Genomic DNA, 19,953 nt, shown 5'->3' on the forward strand with positions numbered 1-19,953 from the left:
ACTCGTTTAGCTTCTCTGCAACCTTCATATCCTCCTTAATAATCCCTTTCACTCCCTCATTGTCTAATGGCCCAACCACCTCCCTGGCAGGTTTCCTGCTTCTGATGTAAAGAAGTTTTTGTTATTCCCCTTGATACTTTAGGCTAAATGTTCCTCAAACTCTCTTTTTGCCTCCCTTATTGTCACCTTGCATTTCTTTTGCCAGAGTTTGTGTTCCTTTCTGTTCTCTTCATTTGGACAGGCCTTCCAATTTCGGAAGGAAGTCGTCTGCCCTTTTATGGCTTCTTTGACGGTACCCGTTAGCCATGCTGGCATTCTCCTGGACTTAGTGGTATCTTTCCTCCTTTTGGGTATACAATCTAACTGGGCTTCTTGTATTGTGATTTCGAGTAAACTCCATGCACTCTGGAGCAAAGTGACTCTCCTGGATTTCACTTTCACGTTTTCACCGTACTCATTTTGGAGAAGTTTCCTCTTCTGAAATTCAAAATGTCCATGTTAGACATCCTTGGTGATTCTCTCCCCGCATGTATGCTGAATTTAATGGCACTGTGTTCACTGTTCCCTAAAGGGTCGATGACACTGACGTCATGCACCAGGTCCTGGGTGTCACTCCGAATTAGGTCCAAGGTCACCTTCTCTCTGGTCGGTTCCATGACCAACTGTTCTAGGGCACAGTCATTTAGTGTACCAGGGACACATGGTACTGTTTTTTTCTGAGCTGTGCTGTTCAGAAATCAGGAGAGGCTCATCAGATCTGCATGCTCCTCCCAAAAAACAAAACAAAACAGTAACTTTCTACATATAGAAAACTAGAGTATCAGAGGACACGGTTCTAGGAATGCCTTTTCTCTAAAGTGCTACTTTTCTATGTGCACAGAGCTATTTTTGCAGAGGAACAGAGTACTCAAACGTGTGATTTCTCCATCCTGCAATCTACTGTGATACAGTCCAAGAAAGGCTGACATTATCACGTGTCCCACTGAATGTGTAGACTGGCTTTATATCATGTTTAGAAACAGTGTTGTGGGGTGTGTGTGTTTTTTAGGACTCAGCTGCTGCCACCGCCATGTGTTTTGTAGTTCTGGTGGGGATAGTATTTCCAGGACTCTCTCACTGTGCTTGGCTTGCTCACAATGAGTAATTGGCTGGCTTACATCATGATGTGGCATTGTTATGAAATTAATCAAAGTGAAGGCTTGCTGCCCTCACTGGAGCTGATGGGAAGAAAAAATGGCACCCGCCAGCCACTGGGACTCCAGGGACTGCCATCACTGCAAGTGATAAGCACTGTCCCCTCTAAGGCGCGTGCATGTGCACATGAGCACATGTTTTTTGAGGTCCGCTCAGTTGATTCTAGATCACGCTCAGGTTGAATCAGGAAGGCCGCACTCTGAATGCACATGCGCGCACACTGCCTTGTTACTGCAACCCGCACACAGGTGATAAAAACAGAGGGAACACTGGTGATAAGTTCACAGCATGCATTGAACCCTTTTTCACTCCTCCAAAGTTGCTGGCATGCTCCCCCACGTCACAGCACACAAAAAGGGCAGCAAAGCTGAGGGAGGCATTTCAGCTCAGCCCTAGTTTCCCCCCAATACATTTTAACGCAGCCTACCATATTTCAGACACACTTTAGGCCTTCATTTCATAGTCTGTATCACACTGGGCAGTGAGGGCATAAAAATACAACACAGGTGACATAGAAACAACCTTTTTTTAAAAACCACACTATTTACATGAGAAGCCCCACTGGCAACATTGTGCTGTGTGCATGTGTGTGTGTGTGTGTGTGTGTGAAAGAGAGAGAGAACGAACAAATAGGAAAATACAAAGCTGCCTTCCACTGAGTTAGACATTGATCCAACTAGTTCAGAATTGCATAGACTGACTGGCTACATACTGCGCAAGGGAATGAGGGTGGCTTGAGCACCACCCACACCCCTGTGCATAATGGGGCTACACTGCAGGTCAACAGCACTCTGTTGTAAGGGCTCAGAGCATGCAGTTGCATGACGTGACATTCATTATTTCCAATGGGTGTCGCACTGCAGGCAAAGAGCCCTTATGATCAACACTGCCAACTCGGAGTACAGCCTCATCAGTAGTGCTTACACATGTTCCCTTGCACAGTATATAAGCCACTGTCTGCAGCTGTCCAGGGTCTCAGATGGTGGTCTTTCCAGCCTTACGTGGAAGTGCCAGAGATTGAACCTGGGACCTTCTGCATGCCAAGTGTCTGCTCTGCCACTGAACTATGGGCCCATTCCCAGCATTTACATGGCCAAAGATTCACAGAAATAACTCCCAGTGCTTCCAGAAAGCATTTCCACAACCAAAAAGATTTATATCATAATCTGATTATGCTGCCATCTAAGATGGTGGACCATCTGATTGTTACATGCAAACACTGGGAAATACATCTTCTATTAAGGTTGGACAGAGAGACATTATGTGAATTTATATAACCTGATCCAACAATTTCATGCACCTGAGAATTCCTGCCTGCAAGGCTTGTCACATTCATTTGGATGGAAGACGCATTATCACATAAATATTCCTTTCTACGTACAACTCTGCTCCTTCCATTGAAATGAATGGGACAGGCAAGGCAATATACACAAAAGAGCAATATGATTGCATTAGAATTCATGCAGAACTTTGGTAATGATAACTACTGGGTAATAGCAATTATACAGGGCCCTACCTACAATCAGGGTAATACCCATACTGAGAGAGCTGACCCATGCTGTCAGGCCTCGACTTTGGTTAAATTCTTCAAGCCATTCCATGTTGAGAATGCCAAGAGCCATTTGTGATCCCATAACAAGAACATGCACCAGGAATGAAGAAAGGACAACCATCCAAGCCCATCCTCCATCAATGTCTGGATTCGGCTTAAGTTTCTTCTCCCTCTCTTTGGAGTCATCTTCAAAATCATAGCCAATATCTTTATGACTGGAATACATTTTCCACACAGTACCCTGAAACAAACAGAGAAATGTTCTCATTGATCACTGGGGAAAAAACAGTTGCTGCCTTTATTTAAGGGGTTTTTAGTGATTACATTTTATATTGCCATCAATAAAACTGGACTGCCTCAACCAAGTATGCTGTTTCCCACGGCTTGTATGAGATGTCACAAATAGGAGCAACATTATGGCTATAGGGCAGTATATTCAGGCTAATACCTTATCTGGAAATTGCCATATTTGATGAAACAAAGTTTGGAGCTGATGAGCTTTTCTTAGAAAACAAATTGTAGCAAAAGTCAACAAAATAGGGCTTAGTATGAGCCCCTGGTGGCGCAGTGGTAAAACTGCCGCCCTGTAACCAGAAGGTTACAAGTTCGATCCTGACCAGGGGCTCAAGGTTGACTCAGCCTTCCATCCTTCCGAGGTCGGTAAAATGAGTACCCAGAATGTTGGGGGCAATATGCTACATCATTGTAAACCGCTTAGAGAGCTCCGGCTATAGAGCAGTATATAAATGTAAGTGCTATTGCTATTGCTAGTAGCCAACCATTGTTTCTAGTAGCCCCTGCTAACTGAGCAAAGAGGCACTTTTAAAAGTGGTGATTCTCTTCTATTTAGCAAGGGGAGAGCAATTTGCCCTGTCCAACCCCAGCACAGCATCCCTCCCGTGGCTGTTTCTGGTGCCAACCTTATTTGTTTTATTTATTTATTCAATTTCTATACCGCCCTTCCAAAAATGGCTCAGGGCGGTTTACAGAGAAATAATAAATAAATAAGATGGATCCCTGTCCCCAAAGGGCTCACAATCTAAAAAGAAACATACAGGTGAAACTCGAAAAATTAGAATACCGTGCAAAAGTTCATTAATTTCAGTAATGCAAATTAAAAGGTGAAACTGATATATGAGATAGACGCATTACATGCAAAGCAAGATAAGTCAAGCCTTAATTTGTTATAATTGTGATGATCATGGCGTACAGCTCATGAGAACCCCAAATCCACAATCTCAGAAAATTAGAATATTACATGGAACCAATAAAACAAGGATTGTCAATAGAACAATATCAGACCTCTGAAAAGTATAAGCATGCATATATATTCAGTACTTGGTTTGGGCCCCTTTTGCAGCAATTACTGCCTCAATGCAGTGTGGCATGGATGCTATCAGCCTGTGGCACTGCTGAGGTGTTATGGAAGACCAGGATGCTTCAATAGCGGCCTTCAGCTCTTCTGCATTGTTTGGTCTCATGTCTCTCATCCTTCTCTTGGCAATGCCCCATAGATTCTCTATGGGGTTCAGGTCAGGCGAGTTTGCTGGCCAATCAAGCACAGTAATCCCATGGTCATTGAACCAGTTTTTGGTACTTTTGGCAGTGTGGGCAGGTGCCAAGTCCTGCTGGAAAATGAAGTCAGCATCCCCATACAGCTCGCCTGCGGAAGGAAGCATGAAGTGCTCCAAAATCTCCTGATAGCCGACTGCGTTGACCCTGGACTTAATGAAGCACAGTGGACCAACACCAGCAGATGACATGGCTCCCCAAATCAACACAGACTATGGAAACTTCACACTGGACTTCAAGCATCTTGCATTGTGTGCCTCTCCATTCTTCCTCCAGACTCTGGGTCCTTGGTTTCCAAATGAGATGCAAAAGTTGCTCTCATCAGAAAAGAGGACTTTGGACCACTGAGCGACAGACCAGTTCTTTTTTTCTTGAGCCCAGGTAAGACGCTTTTGACGTTGTTTGTTGTTCAGGAGTGGCTTGACAAGAGGAATACGACATTTGAAGCCCATGTCCAGGATCCGTCTGTGTGTGGTGGCTCTTGATGCACTAACTCCAGCCTCAGTCCACTCCTTGTGAAAGTCCCCAACACTTTTGAATGGCCTTTTCCTGACAATCCTCTCCAGGCTGCTGTCATCCCTGCTGCTTGTGCACCTTTTTCTTCCACACTTTTCCCTTCCACATAACTTTCTATTAATGTGCTTTGATACAGCACTTTGGGAACATCCAACTTCTTTTGCAATTACCTTTTGAGGCTTTCCCTCCTTATGGAGGGTGTCAATGATGGTTTTCTGCACAATTGTCAAGTCAGCAGTCTTTCCCATGATTGTGATTCCTAATGAACCAGACTGAGAGACCATTTAAAGGCTCAGGAACCCTTTGCAGGTGTTATGGATTGATTAGCTGATTGGAGTGGGACACCTGGAGCCTAGACTGTTGAACCTTTTCACAATATTCTAATTTTCTGGGATTGTGGATTTGGGGTTCTCATGAGCTGTACGCCATGATCATCACAATTATAACAAATTAAGGCTTGACTTATCTCGCTTTGCATGTAATGTGTCTATCTCATATATCAATTTCACCTTTTAATTTGCATTACTGAAATTAATGAGCTTTTGCATGATATTCTAATTTTTCAAGTTTCACCTGTAAGATAAATACCAGCAACAGTCACTGGAGGTACTGTGCTGGGGGTGGATAGGGCCAGGTACTCTCCCACTGCTAAATAAAGAGAATCGCCACATTAAAAGGTGCCTCTTTGCCAAGTTAACTGGGGTATGTTTCTTTTTAGATTGTGAGCCCTTTGGGGACCATCTTATTTATGTATTGTTTGTTTTTCTATGTAAACTGTTTTGAGAACTTTGGTTGAAGAGAAGTATATAAAAAAATCATAGTAGTAACAGCAGCAGCAGCCAATGAAATGAGGCTTTAAGAACATAAGAACAGCCCTGCAGGATCAGGCCCAAGGCCCATCTAGTCCAGTATCCTGTTTCACACAGTGGCCCACCAGATGCCTCTGGGGAGCCCACAGGCAAGAAGTATGTGCGTGCCCTCTCTCCTGCAGTTGCTCCCCTGCAACTGGTATTGAGAGGCATTGTGCCTCTGAGGCTAGAGATGGCCCACAGCCACCAGACTAGTAGCCATTGATAGACCTGCCCTCCAAGAATCTGTCTAAGCCCCTTTTAAAGCCTTCCAAGCTGGTGGCCAGCACCACATCCCATGGCAAGGAATTCCATAAATTAATTATGTGTTATGTGAAAAAGTACTTCCCTCTTATCGGTCCTAAATTTCCCAACCTTCAGTTTCATGGGGTGACCTCTGGTTCTAGTCTTGTTTCAGGTAACAAATGTGCATCCCTTTTATACCCAATGCTGAGATTTTACAGGGAAAGAGAGGTGGCAGGATGTGTGTTGACCTGTGGCAACCTTTCCTGTCCAGCCCATGACAAACAGGTCCACAGGTCGCATGGCTTTAAAAGGGGCTTAGACAAATTCATGGAGGACAGGTCTATCAATGGCTACTAGTCTGGTGGCTATAGGCTACCTCCATGCTCAGAGGCAGGATGCCTCTGAATACCAGTAACAGGGGGGCAACAGCAGGAGAGAGGGCAGGCCTTCATCTCTTGAGTGTGGCTTCCCAAAGGCATCTGGTGGGACACTGTGGTAACAGGAGGCTGGACTGGATAGGTCTTGGGCCTAATCCAGCCAGAATGTTCATATGTAACTAGTAAAAGGATATAGCTATGGGCTAGCTTATATTCTATATTCATGGGCTGGATTTGGTTCATAGGCTTCCAAGTGCCTATTACTTAAACAGACTATATCAAGGCCTATAATCTAGTAGAAACAGGACACGTCCTCTGATGCACTGCGGCTGCCTTTGACCCAAGGACCAGTCCCTAAATCCCATATCTGCCAATTTATACTGGCTATCGCCACCACCAGCTCCATGGGAAATCATAGGGGCAGAGCAGGGCCACTGACCGTGGGGGCGGTAGAATAGAACCCCCTGTACAGAACTTGGAAGCAGCAGTGGGACTGGCAGAGGAGGAGCCACCCCACATACCTGTGCCTGCCTGCCTGCCCTCTGCTGCCCTTCCTCCTCACGGCCGCTGCATCCTCCTTGTCATCATGCTCTGCCAGCCTCAATACATTTCCAGTCCTCTCCAAAGGAAGAGTGAGGGAGTAGAGCAGAGGAAGTGGTAAAGGTAAAAGGTAAAGTGTGCCATGGAGTCGGTGTCGACTCCTGGCGACCACAGAGCCATGTGCTTGTCTTTGGTAGAATACAACAGGGGTTTACCATTGCCTCCTCCCACACAGTATGAGATGATGCCTTTCGGCATCTTCCTATATTGCTGCTGCCTGATATAGGTGTTTCCCAGTCTGGGAAACATACCAGCGGGGATTCAAACCAGCAACCTCTGGTTTGATAATCAAGTCATTTCCCGGCTGTGCCATTGGGTGGCTCCAAGGAAGAGGACACTACCAAAAAAAGGCAAGGTAGCCGATGATCTCGGCAGAAGGCTGGAAACAACTGCTCCAAACACTTTGCATGCTGCGAGGGGTCAGCAGCAGTAAATTGCACAGCTGAGGCTCTTGCCAACAGATGGGAGACGCAATACACATACAGTGGACTGTACCCAGAAAATCCTGTTGTCACACACCCCTGCCCCCCCCGTGGCAAAGTCCCCTTAAATAAGTTAACTCTGGGTAAGAGTGTTAGCAAGCAGCCAGCCCTATCCTCCAGTCTCTGTCGAATGAGTCCAAGCCTGCCCTTTTTTCTTTGCTCATTGACTGAATCCACATCATGGAGTAGCTGCCTCCCTCATAAGAGAAGATTCCTTGAGGTTGAAAGTCACTTAATCAAAACCTCATGTTCAACAGAGAATTTCTTAGGACCAGGGTAGGGGAATATAAAGGGAGTAAGGAATGTACAGACAGCATTAAGAGAAAACAGAAGATCATTTCTAGCATGTCTACACATTTGAAAATCTACGCAGGTCCTAAATTCAGATGACAAGGGGGCAGCACATTCATGAAAGGCAAACCACTGACAGCTTCTATAGAAGAATAATGCTCTTTTTGATCTATGCATACAATGAAAGAGGGAGGTGTGGCCCAATATTCTGGTGCCTGAGGTGAGATGCCAAGAATTGCCTTGTCCCATGTCCCTGTTGGAGAACAGCTTCCTTTCAAAACTGACTCCTGCAAGCTTTGAGAGTGATCCAGGAGACAGGAGAGAAGGAGGGTAGCCAGCAGCCTCTTCTTCTCTCCTTATGCTTCTTGCAAACTTTGTAAGGAATCTGAGGAGAGATATTCCTCGCAAGGCTTGCAAGGATGAGCTCAGTCCCAAAGAGGTGCTCTGGTGGTGGTGGTGGTGGTAATGGAGGGCATTTTATTATCTAGGGACACCCCAATAAACTTTCACTGAGGCAACTACCTCACCTTTTCTTGTGAAAGGGCCACCCCTAATAGTAGCTTACACCACAATGATGAAAGCTACTATTATGATTTCAAAGTTACTCCAGCCCTGCCATGGCATACAAACTGATGCCTCTCTCTTCTTTGGTATAAAACTGCATTTTCTGCAACTGAATGAAGGGTACGGGGAAATGGCTACAATCCAACTCAGAGTTAGACATGCTTAACTTGCCTGCTAATTTCAGCAGTAAACCCATCTGCACTTCTTGTTCGTTATAATTAAGCCATATGTTGCTAAGGTTGCCAACTAGGGACTTTTATAGAGGACATGCAGCTATTTGGGGGACCAAACAACTTTTGCATTTGTTGTGGGGTCCAAAGTTCTCCATAGCAGCTGGAACATTTTGTTCGCTCAGAACACTTTGCTCTCATGAGCAGCTACTCTTCCTCTGTCTCCTTCCCCTGCCGGCATCCTACTGACTAATGAAGAAGCCAGAGGGGAGGTTTTGCTTCAGTGGCAGATTGCAGAGCCACATGATGCAGGAGCACGGCTAGGTGGGCCTGGCAGGTGCAGCTTGCTTCCTTCATGTGATGGTGGTAGTGAAAAGAGAGCAGTTAGTTAACTAACTGTACTCAGTTAGCAGTTACCCCTGCTAACTTCGTAAGAAGGCACCTTTTAAAGTGGTGGATCTCTTCTATTCATCCTGGGGAGAGCAACTGGCCCTATCCAATGCCAGCATAACATTTCTTCAATGGCCGATGCCGGTATTACGCTTACCTTGCATTTCATTTTAGATTTCGAGCCCTTTGGGGACAGGGGAGCATGCATGGAACCATGCATTTTCCATGCGCAGAGTCAAGAAATCCCTGCTAATGGATTTTCCAGGAAAGATTTGGAACATTTCCCACTTTTTATCTTTGTCCACTTCTATTGATTCCTGTAGTACGCTCCCTTCCATGACTATCTGGATGCCTTGGCTAAAGTGTCAAGGCTCTGCCCTGATAGGTATGGTACAGCATGGGAAGACAGCTGGTCTTGTGGTAGCAAGCATGACTTGTCCCCTTAGGTAAGCAGGGTCTGCCCTGGTTGCATATGAATGGGTGACTTGATGTGTGAGCACTGCAAAATATTCCCCTCAGTGGATGCAGCCACTCTGGGAAGAGCAGAAGCTTCCAAGCTCCCTCCCTGGCATCTCCAAGATAGGGCTGAGAGAGATTCCTGCCTGCAACCTTGGAGAAACCTCTGCCAGTCTGTGTAGACAATACTGAGCTAGATGGACCTATGCTCTGACTCAGTATATGGCTCCTTCCTATGTTCCTGTGATTTATTGTTCTTTGCAAATCACTATGAAACCTTCTGTTGAAAAGTGGTATACAGTTTGTAGCCAGCCTCTCATGTGCAGAGAGGCTGGCTCGGTAGCTAGCTGGCTCCCCTGCCTCAAGCCAAGAGGTGAATTTGCTGGCCTGGCTGGGGACAGCAGGCTGGGTAACCAGGTATCAGGGAGCACTAGTTCACACATGATTCGGGTTTTTCACTGCTCGTTAAGAGTGCAACCTGATTTATACCTGGGGTTTAAAAAATTCACTCTTTGCATCGGGTTTTTTGGATAGCGTTGAGTTTGCAGTAAAGCCTTACCGAAAACTCGCAGTAAAGCCTGCTATGTGGATAACTCTCAGGAGATGAATTGACAGTTAAGAAGCAGGGGCGTCGAGAACTCTGTATCTAGACAGCAGATTTAGAGCTCACCTGGTCATCAGCTCCACAAGTGGTGAGCTGTATTTTTTTCTTAAATTATCCAACTTTTATCAAAATATGCATATCTATATCTATATCTATATCTATATGTAAATTTTATGCAAAGTAGAGACTTTTGTGTGAAAAGCAGCCTCTGTTTCCACTTTTTTGGTAATGGATATTGACTTTTTTCACCATTTAGACCTGGCAACCTTATCTGTTGTGCATCTAGCAGATCTTAAAAGCCATTCTTGGTGCCCTGCCCCCTGCCTAACTGAAGTGTCTTAGAAAGCACACAGAATTTGCAAAACCAAATACTCAAGTTTTCATCTATTTACATGTTGTGTCTGCACATCACCTGTTTGTCTCTAGCAGGGGCATATCTACGGTGGGGCAGGCAGGGCACATGCCCTAGGCACCACTTGAAGGGGGGGCACCATTTTTAAAAATGTAGCAGTATGGTCTACACAGATTGGTCTCTGGGGCAACCTGGAGAGACCATATGATGCCTGTTTTGAAACAGTTACACTGGCTGCCAATGTGTTTCCAGGCAAAATACAAAGTGCTGGTTATTACCTTTAAAGTCCTAAACAGCTTGGGTCCGAGATATCTTAGAGAGCACCTTCTTTTACATGATCCCCACTGCACGTTAAGGTCATCTGGGGAGGTCCGTCTCCAGTTACCACCGGTTCATTTGGTAGCTGCTCCTGGGCTGTGGAATGCACTCCCAGCAGAAATTCGTAATCTTAATTCTTTACTGACCTTCAAGAGAGCCCTTAAAACCCATCTGTTTGGCCTGGCCTTTCAGGGTTTTTAATTAGTTTTAATTGTTTTAATGTTAACCTGGTTTTCAGGGTTTTAATTGTTTTGATAGTTTAATTGTTTTTTAAGATGTTTTAAAATTGGTGTTTATATTTGTATTTCTGTTTTAATTGTTTTTAATTATTTCTGTTTTTTAATTGTAAACCGTCCTGAGCCAGCTCGGAAGGGCAGTATAAAAATAGAATAAATAAATAAATAAATAAGTTATCTGAAAGATGGGTGTCAGATGTTTGGACAGGGGGCGCAATTTCAGTGCTTGCTCTAGGCGCTATTTTCCCTAGATATGCCTCTGGAAGAGTCCAGGATGAAGTGCTACTCTCACTGGCAGATGATGCACTGAACAGCATTAGGGGTGTCAACTGCAGGATGCCCCATGCAAGGTTGGTGCTAGGAACAAATATCCCATGCATCCAGTGGATGGATTCAGTACCCCTGCAGGCCATTGCCTCATCTTCTTCCAGCTATATTTTATTAGCTAGACTCATTACATAGGGACAAAGAACATAGGAAGAGGCCTTATACTGAGTCAGACCGTTGGTCCATCTAGCAGTATGGTCTACACAGACTAGCAGCGGCTCCTCCAAGTTTGCAGACAGGAGTGTCTCTCGACCCTATCTTGGAGATGCCAGGGAGGGAACCCATTACCTTCTACATGCAAGCATTTGGGTGCTCTTCTCAGAGCAGCCCCATTCCCTAAGGGGAATATCTTACAGTGCTCCATTCAAATGCAAACTGGGGGGACCCTGCTTAGCAAAGGGGACAATTCTTGCTTGCTACCACAAGACCAGCTCAAAGGGAAGTTAGAATTTCCTGTGTGATGGACAATGGTCTCATTTATTTATTTATTACATTTTTATACCTCCCCATCCAAAAGCACTGGGAGGTGTGTCATAGCAGTGAATCAATGGCAGGTGACATAGGTGCTGTACAGCAACAGTATGGGAGTGGCTTTTCTGTGGGCTAATACTGTAGTGCTGCAATCAAGTGCATGGGCCAGCCATGCAGATCTTTACCAGCAATTGTTGCCCAGCCAGGATCGAAGCCAATAATAGGGTGGAAAGAACTCATGTGATGATTAACCCTGTGCACATGACTGCAAGCTTCTGAATATCACAGTAGTGCCATGGGATGAACGCACGGCAAAGCGGCTCCCATGTCACTGCTGTAATGTCCCAAGCACACTATGAATTAAAGCTGAAGGACTATCATTTAACTAATGATCGAAACGGTAATTTTGGATCATAGGAGAATATATTATCTATATAGGAGAAGTAGAAATGATCTCCTATCTTAATAGTAGCAAGAATCTGTATTGCAAAAGCATGAGTGGGGGGACCATAGTACCAACAAGACTAGAATGGTTAATACAGTGATTCTCAAACTTGGGTCCTCAGGTGTTATTGGACTTCAACTCCCATAATCCCCAACCAGAGGCCACTGAGGCTGGGGTTTATGGGAGTTGAAGTCCAATAACACCTGAGGACCCAAGTTTGAGAATCACTGGGTTAATATATATTTGGAACATGGTATTTCAGATTAAACTCACATACTATAAAGGTTTGGGGATGATGATACAATTGATAACTTGGTTTCTAAAGGGATATTTTTTATTCAGTGCTAGAAAGAGAAAGTGCAGGATTCTGTACAACCATATGAATTGCTCTCAGTGATACAACCTGTGTTGCATTGGATGTTGATTTTGATGTTTCAAATAATTACAGGTACTATATAATTTTTTTAAAAAGTTGAATAAAATATAGAAGACAAGACACAGGCTCGATTTGTCCAGTAGCCCCAAGTAATCCAATAGCCCCAAGTAAAGCTGAACACAAGCAGCTGTTTGTCTTTGGATATCTCAGAATAACTCTTTAACCCTTCCATTTTCATCCCCTTTCAGAAACTAAGCCTAAGTATGTGTAACTGCATTTGCACATCTCCCTTTCCTGTTATTTTTGCCTCTCTTTCCTCTTCTCCCTCTGTTTTTTTCCTCCTCTGTCAACATCTAGGTTCTAAGCTCCTTGGGGCAGAGACTTGCTTTATATTATTACTCAGTAAAGCTCTAGGCACATTGATGGTGCTTTATTAAAGTCATCAACAACAACAACACCACGTCAAACTCAGTGATACAGAAGATCAGTTTTGAAAGGAATCACATTTTTCTCTTGTGACTGATAGCACCTTTTCCTCAAAGAACAAATAAAGGTGACATTATACAATTTATGTGTGTTGCAGTTTATACACTGCTCACTTTCCAGTATTGGGCATAAGTGCAAGATGGATACAACAAAGTAACATGAATTTGTGGCAGATTAACACCCAGCAACAGAGGTGGGACTGGAAATCTTTACTGGGCCTGAATTCTTGGCACTTTTCGCACTGTTAGCATCCACCATTTATTTTTATCTTTCGATATCTGCACACTCAATGCATTCGCAAACAGAAAATGTCACTTGTAAAGACTGTGCACACGCCCATCAGGCTAGAGAGAACTAGGATAGGACACAAATCCTCTCCTGTCACCAACTCAGAGCAGCCTTGACCTGGCCTGCACCCTCCATTCACTCCCTGGCCAAGTTACTGCTCCACAGCTAAGTGTCATGTAGTACCCTGGTTGCCAGAAGGAGAGAGGGCATTATCTGTAGCAGCAAAAGCAAACACAAATGGCTGCTATTTGTTCCCAAATAAAAAAAGATAAGCAGGCCCAAATTGCTACACCAAAACATATCCTGTATGCTAGCTTTGTGTATAGAGCAAGGCTGCACAACTTTGGCCCTCCAGCTCTTGTTGGACTACAACTTCCATCATCCCCAGCCACAGTGGACAATATCAGGGGGTGATGGGAGTTGTCGTACAACGAGAGCTGGAGGGCCAAAGTTGTGCAGTCCTAGTATAGAGCAAGCGAAGTTCAGAAATGATAGGTCCAAAGAAGTAGGTGCTGTGTTTGAAATGATTATTTAAATGTTATTTTTAGATTATTTAAATGTTAAGGCCCTGCTTGGCTTAGGCCTCTTGCCAGCGTTTTAAAGTTGTTTTGCAGACACAGGGTCAAATCACCACTCAGCCTTGGGCCAGTCACTATCGCCTAGCTTCGCATTCCTGATAAGGTTGTTATGAAGATAAAATTGAGAGGGGGCCATTTATGCTGCCTGAAGGACGGGGAGGGGGGGGATGTAACTAAAACAAAACGTCTTGATTGATTCAAAATCAGGCACAAGAAGCACAAGATGGAGCACAAACTGACTGGGAATCTGGGCCAGATTGCACTAAGTTGCCCACAAAACAACTAACACTGGCCAACATAATGTGTACTGTGCACCACATCAGGGCTGCTGAATATATATATATATTAATTTTTTAATTTATTTGATTTATATACTGATCTTCCAAAAAATGTCGCAGGGCGGTGACTCAAAAGGCAGGCCTGATGCTGTAGAGAATGCGCAGCTGCACCAGCAGTGCTCTGGCAGTTGCTCCCACTCCCAGCACGGGTTGCACAAGCAGCAAGTGCTGCTTGCACAGCCGTGCATCCGACAGCAAGGGTGCACAATTCAAATGCCCCGTGGGGCTGAAACTGGCTTTGACCTGGTGTGTGAGAAGCCGAGTTCAACTTTTAGGGCACCGATTATTAAAGTAACAACATTAATTAATTCATTAAAATCAAATTTAAATGAAATTAATTAAAATGAATCTAATTAAAATTTAACATTTAAGGATCTGGCAGGCCAAGATTAATTTAAATTAAATTAAAATTGAATTAAAATGCATTCTAATACAGAAATACAATACAATCTGTACAAAATATATAATGATAAAATGCTTTGCTCTTCCTTCCACCTCTACCACCACAAGTTTTGCCAACATTCAGTTCTCCAAATAAAGGAGACAAGTCAGGGGGTCTGGAGGAGGCATCGCAGAGTAATCAAGAGCCTGAATAGCAATGCATTTGTTTAAAAATACAGCAGAAGCCCCATGGATTCACACACCTTTATAGTTCACAAGCCAACTTGAAAATAGTGCATTTGTAAGGGAAAATAATACAAACAGCTGTGAGCGGGAAAGAAAGGGAGGAGGAAAGAGGGGATGGGGCTGGTTTGATGGGGGGGAGAAAGAGGGAAAGGGGATGGCTTGACAAGGGGACGGGAAAGTACTGTGGAGTCGGGTCCTCAAACAAGCACAGTCTCCTTGCAAAAGCCAAATCTTCTGGAAGCTGCCAAAGAGGAGGGGGTGAGGGCAAGCCTCATTCACCACCCACTCACTTCCCTGCTGCCAGCTCAAAGAGAGTGCTCCCTCTAGGCGGGCTGGTGGGGAAACAGCCCAGAAGTGGCGCTGTTTGGGAGAGTTGTTGGGGAGGGGGCAGCAAGGATGCTCCACAGGGCTCACTTTCTGCCCGCTTGCTTCTCCGCCAGCCTCCAAGCCCCTCGGCTGAAAATGAAAAGGTGCGCAGGCAGTTTGGAGGGGTTTTTTCCCAGCCCACTGGGCCATTCCCTGCTGCTTGCCTCCTAAACCCTCCAAGGGTCTGGCTTTCTCCCTGCTTGCTTCTGGCCATTCCCCGCTGCTGGTCTCCACAAGGCTCACTTTCTCCCCGCTTGCTTGTGACCAGCAGTTCCCGAGTCCCTCAGCTGCTGTTGGGGCTGGGAGTGGGAGCTTCCTAGAAATGAGGATGTGCATGCACCCTGAAGGAGATACAGGGAGCATGAGTGCTCTGAATGAGGACACGCATGCACCCAGGGAGGGCAGCAGTGGGGAATGGTCCAGCAGGCCAAGAAAAAAGGCCTCCAGCCCAAGGGCCATATATTGTGCTGAGCTGCTCTACAGCATCAGGACTGCCTTATGAGGGTGCAGCAGCCCCAATGCAGTACACGGCATTTCTGTACACCACACATCATGTCAACCATTATTTCTGAACAATATAGTTGAAGGGACTTACCTAAGAGCACCCAAGATAGCTGTGGCAGAGGCACGAGTCAGCCAGAGCTCTTTAGGCCACTACTCCTGTATTTCACTGCACAAATAATATTACCTATTCCTTGCAGGAGGGAAATGACTTGATTAGCAAGCCAGAAGTTGCCGGTTTGAATCCCCGCTGGTATGTTTCCCAGACTATGGGGAAAACCTATATCGGGCAGCAGCGATATAGGAAGATACTGAAAGGCATCATCTCATACTGCGTGAGAGATGGCAGAACTTGCGTTTTGGGCGGTATAAAAATGTGATAAATAAATAAATAAATAAATAAATAAGTGGTTTACCCATCCTGTATTCCACCAAAGACAAGCACAGGGCTCTGTGGTTGCCAGGAGTCGACACTGACTTACCTTTATTCCTTGTAATGTTGTTCTCCCAATTAGCCTTCATCCAGCATTCTGTCCTGCTTGGGATGATCTTACAGGGATCTGAGTACCAAATCAGAGAACAGAGTTTCGAAGAGGTGGCATGGAATTTCCAGCATTGATTGCAAAAGCCCTGAATCACATTTGCATAACTTCACAAGAACTTGCATAACTTTGCAAGAACTTCAAAGAACGTGTCTTTGAAGCACACATTTTTGGTGACGCAGACATTGTTGTCCTGCAACCTCAAGGTTGCAGGACAAAGACAGAAACATAAATGCAATCTGTGCCCTAAATAACATTTTTAAGAATGTAAGACAAAGCAAGATATCTAAGGTTTTTACACACACACTTTCAGCACTATTTTGATCTTCACTGTTGGCTAGCTCTGACTTCTCAAGTAACAAAGACATTACTTATGTGGTATTCACTCGCTTAGCAATAGCAGAAGATAGTAACACTTTCATCTACTCTGCACAACTGAAGATCTCTCTCTTTCCCTCTCTGTAGAAGTCAGCAATCTGTGATATTTCCAGTGTCCCCCCCCCATTTTCTAGGGCTGATACAAAGAGGACAAAATTCCTACTCTAAAGGCACTCCCAGGTAAAGACTTGGCGTGAAATATGTCCGTAGATCCTTACTTATACGATTGTGCTGCATGGGCGCGCACAGTGGGAACCCCAAGAGTTTTACACTAATCTCTGCAAAGTGAATTCCATATAGGAATGTTGCCACACTGGAAGCAGCCCTACGTTGTGCAAGAATCTAGACTCAGAGGAATGCAGCCACGTGCCTTTCCTCTTTTCAGTCCCTTTCTCCGGCGACCCCATCTAATAAGTAGCCGTAGCGGATAATCATCAAAATGGTACCACTGAACTCTGAACATCTCCCCACTGGATATTTCTGATCAGTTCACTAGTCTGGTGGGTTTGGTTTCATTTCCATTCTGACGTGTGAAGTGAAGCAAAGAAAGACAAGGCTGTGATCCTAAGCATGATGACTTGGAAGTCAACTCATACTATCAAAGAAAACGATTTAGGAACTGGAAACCCGACTTCCCCGCAGCACACACACACCGCCCCCGCCCCAGGTCTCCTGCGCAATAGGCAGCCTGCGCTCACAGAATATTTGCCTTACAGGACAATCCTAAACATGTTTACACTGAAGGAAATCCCACTGAGGCATAGGGGACTTAGTCTCACTCTCTACATTGGCGCGCGTCGGACTGCAGCCTGAGCAGTTAACCCGAGTTTAAATCCAAGGCTGCGGCTCATCCGGATTGTAGATGGGCGTCGTGTCTCAAAAGGGGATTCACACCCTACGCTATCCCAAAACAGAAGGATTCCCACCGCCGGTGCTGCTGCTGGGGACCGGGGGAAGCATAATGCTGTGCAAAACTCCGCTTCTTTCGCAGAGCACAGCGCGCCGAAGACAACCTTCTGCCTGAGGGAACAGTCTGCAGAATCCCGCACGGTGAGGCCACGAAGAGGCGAATGACCGCGAGTTACCTCATTGCAGCGTTAGCAGCGGCGGCAAATTTCCCCGCTGGATCAGACAAAGCTGTGCCGCCTGCCGCGGCTGGTTCTTCTGCTTGCTGGCTGCGTGGTGCGGTGGTTGCCTTCCCCGCTCGGACTCCTCCGAGACAGGCACACGCGTTCATTCACTCACCCCAGAGGGATCCGCTCTACTCCTGGATGATGCCCCTGAAATGTGGTGATCCCGCCGCCGCTGCTGCTGCTGCTGCTGCTGCGTCCGTCCTACGAAATCCCTGGAACCGCGGCGACCTTGAGTGGCATCTTTTTCAGCCCAGCACCCGGAGCCTTCCCTCTTCGCACTGAGGCGGGGTGTGGTGTGGAAGCGGGCTGGGGTTGGAGCTGGGTTCAGTTTGGTCGATCTCTGCCCCTGATCATTGCATGCGTGTCCCCAGAGCAGCGTGCCTCCTGCATGATCCTCCTCCTCTTCCTCCTCCTCCCTCCAACCCATCACTTGCCATTTGGAAAGCTGAGCGCTCTTCCAGGCGTGCGAGGTACCGGCTCGTTCTGGTTTTGCGGAGGAGAACCCTCACGTGCTCTTGCGGGCTCCTGGGGCTGCGCTGAGTGAAGTTTGGAGCCAGCTACCAGCTGCACCCAGGTTTGGGCTGGCACGAGTGCAAGCGAGTCACTACACCAGACTTGACTTAAGAGCTCAGTAAAGCAAGAAGGAACTAGCAAGACAGGCGTTTTTTTAATCCTCAGGCAATTGCCAGGAACCTTTGGTGAGTGGCAGCCTTGAAGAAAAACAGCCCCCCTGCAAGCTTGCAAAATTTGCGTTACTATTAACGAGAGAGCCAATGGTTCCCACTTGGGGCCTCACCAGTCACCCGGGCCTGTTTTCCGCGTAATATCGCACACCAGGGAGCGCTGCTCAGTTTTCAGTAGGGCATCAGCAGACTGACACTGCCTTCAAGTTGCAGAATGCTGTGTTTGGCAAGCCCCAAAAAGAAAAACACCTTAAAGAGAAACAAGGTTATTATGTCGTGAGCTTTCCTGGACTAGCGCCACTTAAACCACAACAAATCTGTTACTCTTTAAGGTACCACATGAGGGACTCTTCTTTGTGTTTGAGCAACAGACCAAAACATGGCTACCTCTCTTTCCTTTTGTGAAGGTGAGAAACCAGCCCATAACATATCCATATATATCAGGCAAATACAGCTGCTTTCTTCCTGTTCTAGATCAGGCCTATAACCAGCCTAAAAAAAATTTAAAATAAAATAAAATGGGGGGTGCAGAACTCAGGGAAGACAGGTTATAAAATGTTCAGTGAAAACAGTCAGTGAGGCTGGGGAGGAAAGAGATTTTGGCGGGGGAGGGGGCGGGCTCTTCCCATACACACCATGCCACCAGTTGGCTACAGGCCTGTTCTAGATTATACCATTAGGAAGGATCGAAATTGCTGTTCTGAGAAAGAGTTCAGTGGGCAAGATTTCCTTAGTTGGAGGCATAAGGAGTAAGACAAGGCTGTATATTTTTTCCTTCTTTATTCCATTTATATGCTGAACATATACTGAGAGAAGCTGGATTGGAAGAAGATGAGCGTGGTTTTAAAGTTGGAGGAAGAAATATCAATAATCTGTGCTATGCTGATGACACCACTCTGATAGCTGAGAATGCAGATGATCTGCAAGCTCTAGTAATGAAAGTCAAGGAGCACAGTGAAAACATGGGACTACAATTAAATGTAAAGAAAACTAAACTGATGCCAACGGGTACAGCAACCAGCCTCAGAATTGACAATGAAGACGTTGAAGTGGTGGATAGCTTCTGCCTTTTAGGATCAACCATCAACAGTAAAGGATCCAGCAGTCAAGAAATACACCGCAGACTAGCACTTGGTAAAGTTGCAATGAAGGCCTTGGAAAGGATATTTAGATGCCATGATGTATCTACACCTACAAAGATTTGAATCATTCGGACTATGGTTTTTACCAGTGACACTCTATGGATGCAAAAGCTGGACTTTGAAGAAGCAAGATAGAAAAAGCATTGATGCTTTTGAACGTTGGTGCCAGAGAAGACTTTTGAGGATACCATAGACAGGCAGGAAAACAAACAAATGGATCATAGAACAAATCAATCTAGAATTTTCACTTGAGGCACCAATGACCAGACTCAAACTATCATACTTCGGACACATTATTTATTTATTTATTATTTATTTATTTGATTTGTATACCACCCTTCCAAAATGGCTCAGGGAGGTTTACAATTAAAACAAACCACTAAAACAGTAAAGAGCTAAAACAAATTAAAAAAATAATAATTAACAATTTTAAAACATTTTTAAAACAACAATTAAACAATTACAGTGATTAAAACTCCCCAAATTTAGGAAGCTGAGAAAGGT

At 45.2% G+C, this 19,953-nt stretch overlaps 1 protein-coding gene across 5 annotated transcripts in view; it reads right to left on the bottom strand.

The window, feature by feature from the left end:
• The window catches only part of SLC16A14 (solute carrier family 16 member 14), a 46,734-nt gene extending 28,256 nt beyond the window's left edge, over positions 1 to 18,478 (bottom strand). The window contains exons 1-3 of one of the 5 annotated variants that reach the window (XM_053304647.1): positions 17,314 to 17,807; positions 16,054 to 16,131; positions 2,711 to 2,987 (exon numbers count right to left, since the gene is read on the bottom strand). In XM_053304647.1, coding sequence (XP_053160622.1) covers positions 2,711 to 2,972 — 262 coding nt within the window. In that variant the 5' untranslated portion in view covers positions 2,973 to 2,987; positions 16,054 to 16,131; positions 17,314 to 17,807. Of the gene's footprint in view, positions 1 to 2,710; positions 2,988 to 16,053; positions 16,132 to 17,313 lie in introns of all 5 variants that reach the window. The other 4 variants (XM_053304649.1, XM_053304648.1, XM_053304646.1 and 1 more) reach the window with 4 other exon arrangements.
• Between the last annotated feature and the right edge of the window lie 1,475 nt (positions 18,479 to 19,953).

Source organism: Hemicordylus capensis, chromosome 3 (assembly GCF_027244095.1).
Source record: "Hemicordylus capensis ecotype Gifberg chromosome 3, rHemCap1.1.pri, whole genome shotgun sequence".
In the NCBI taxonomy this organism is placed as follows: Eukaryota; Metazoa; Chordata; class Lepidosauria; order Squamata; family Cordylidae; genus Hemicordylus; species Hemicordylus capensis.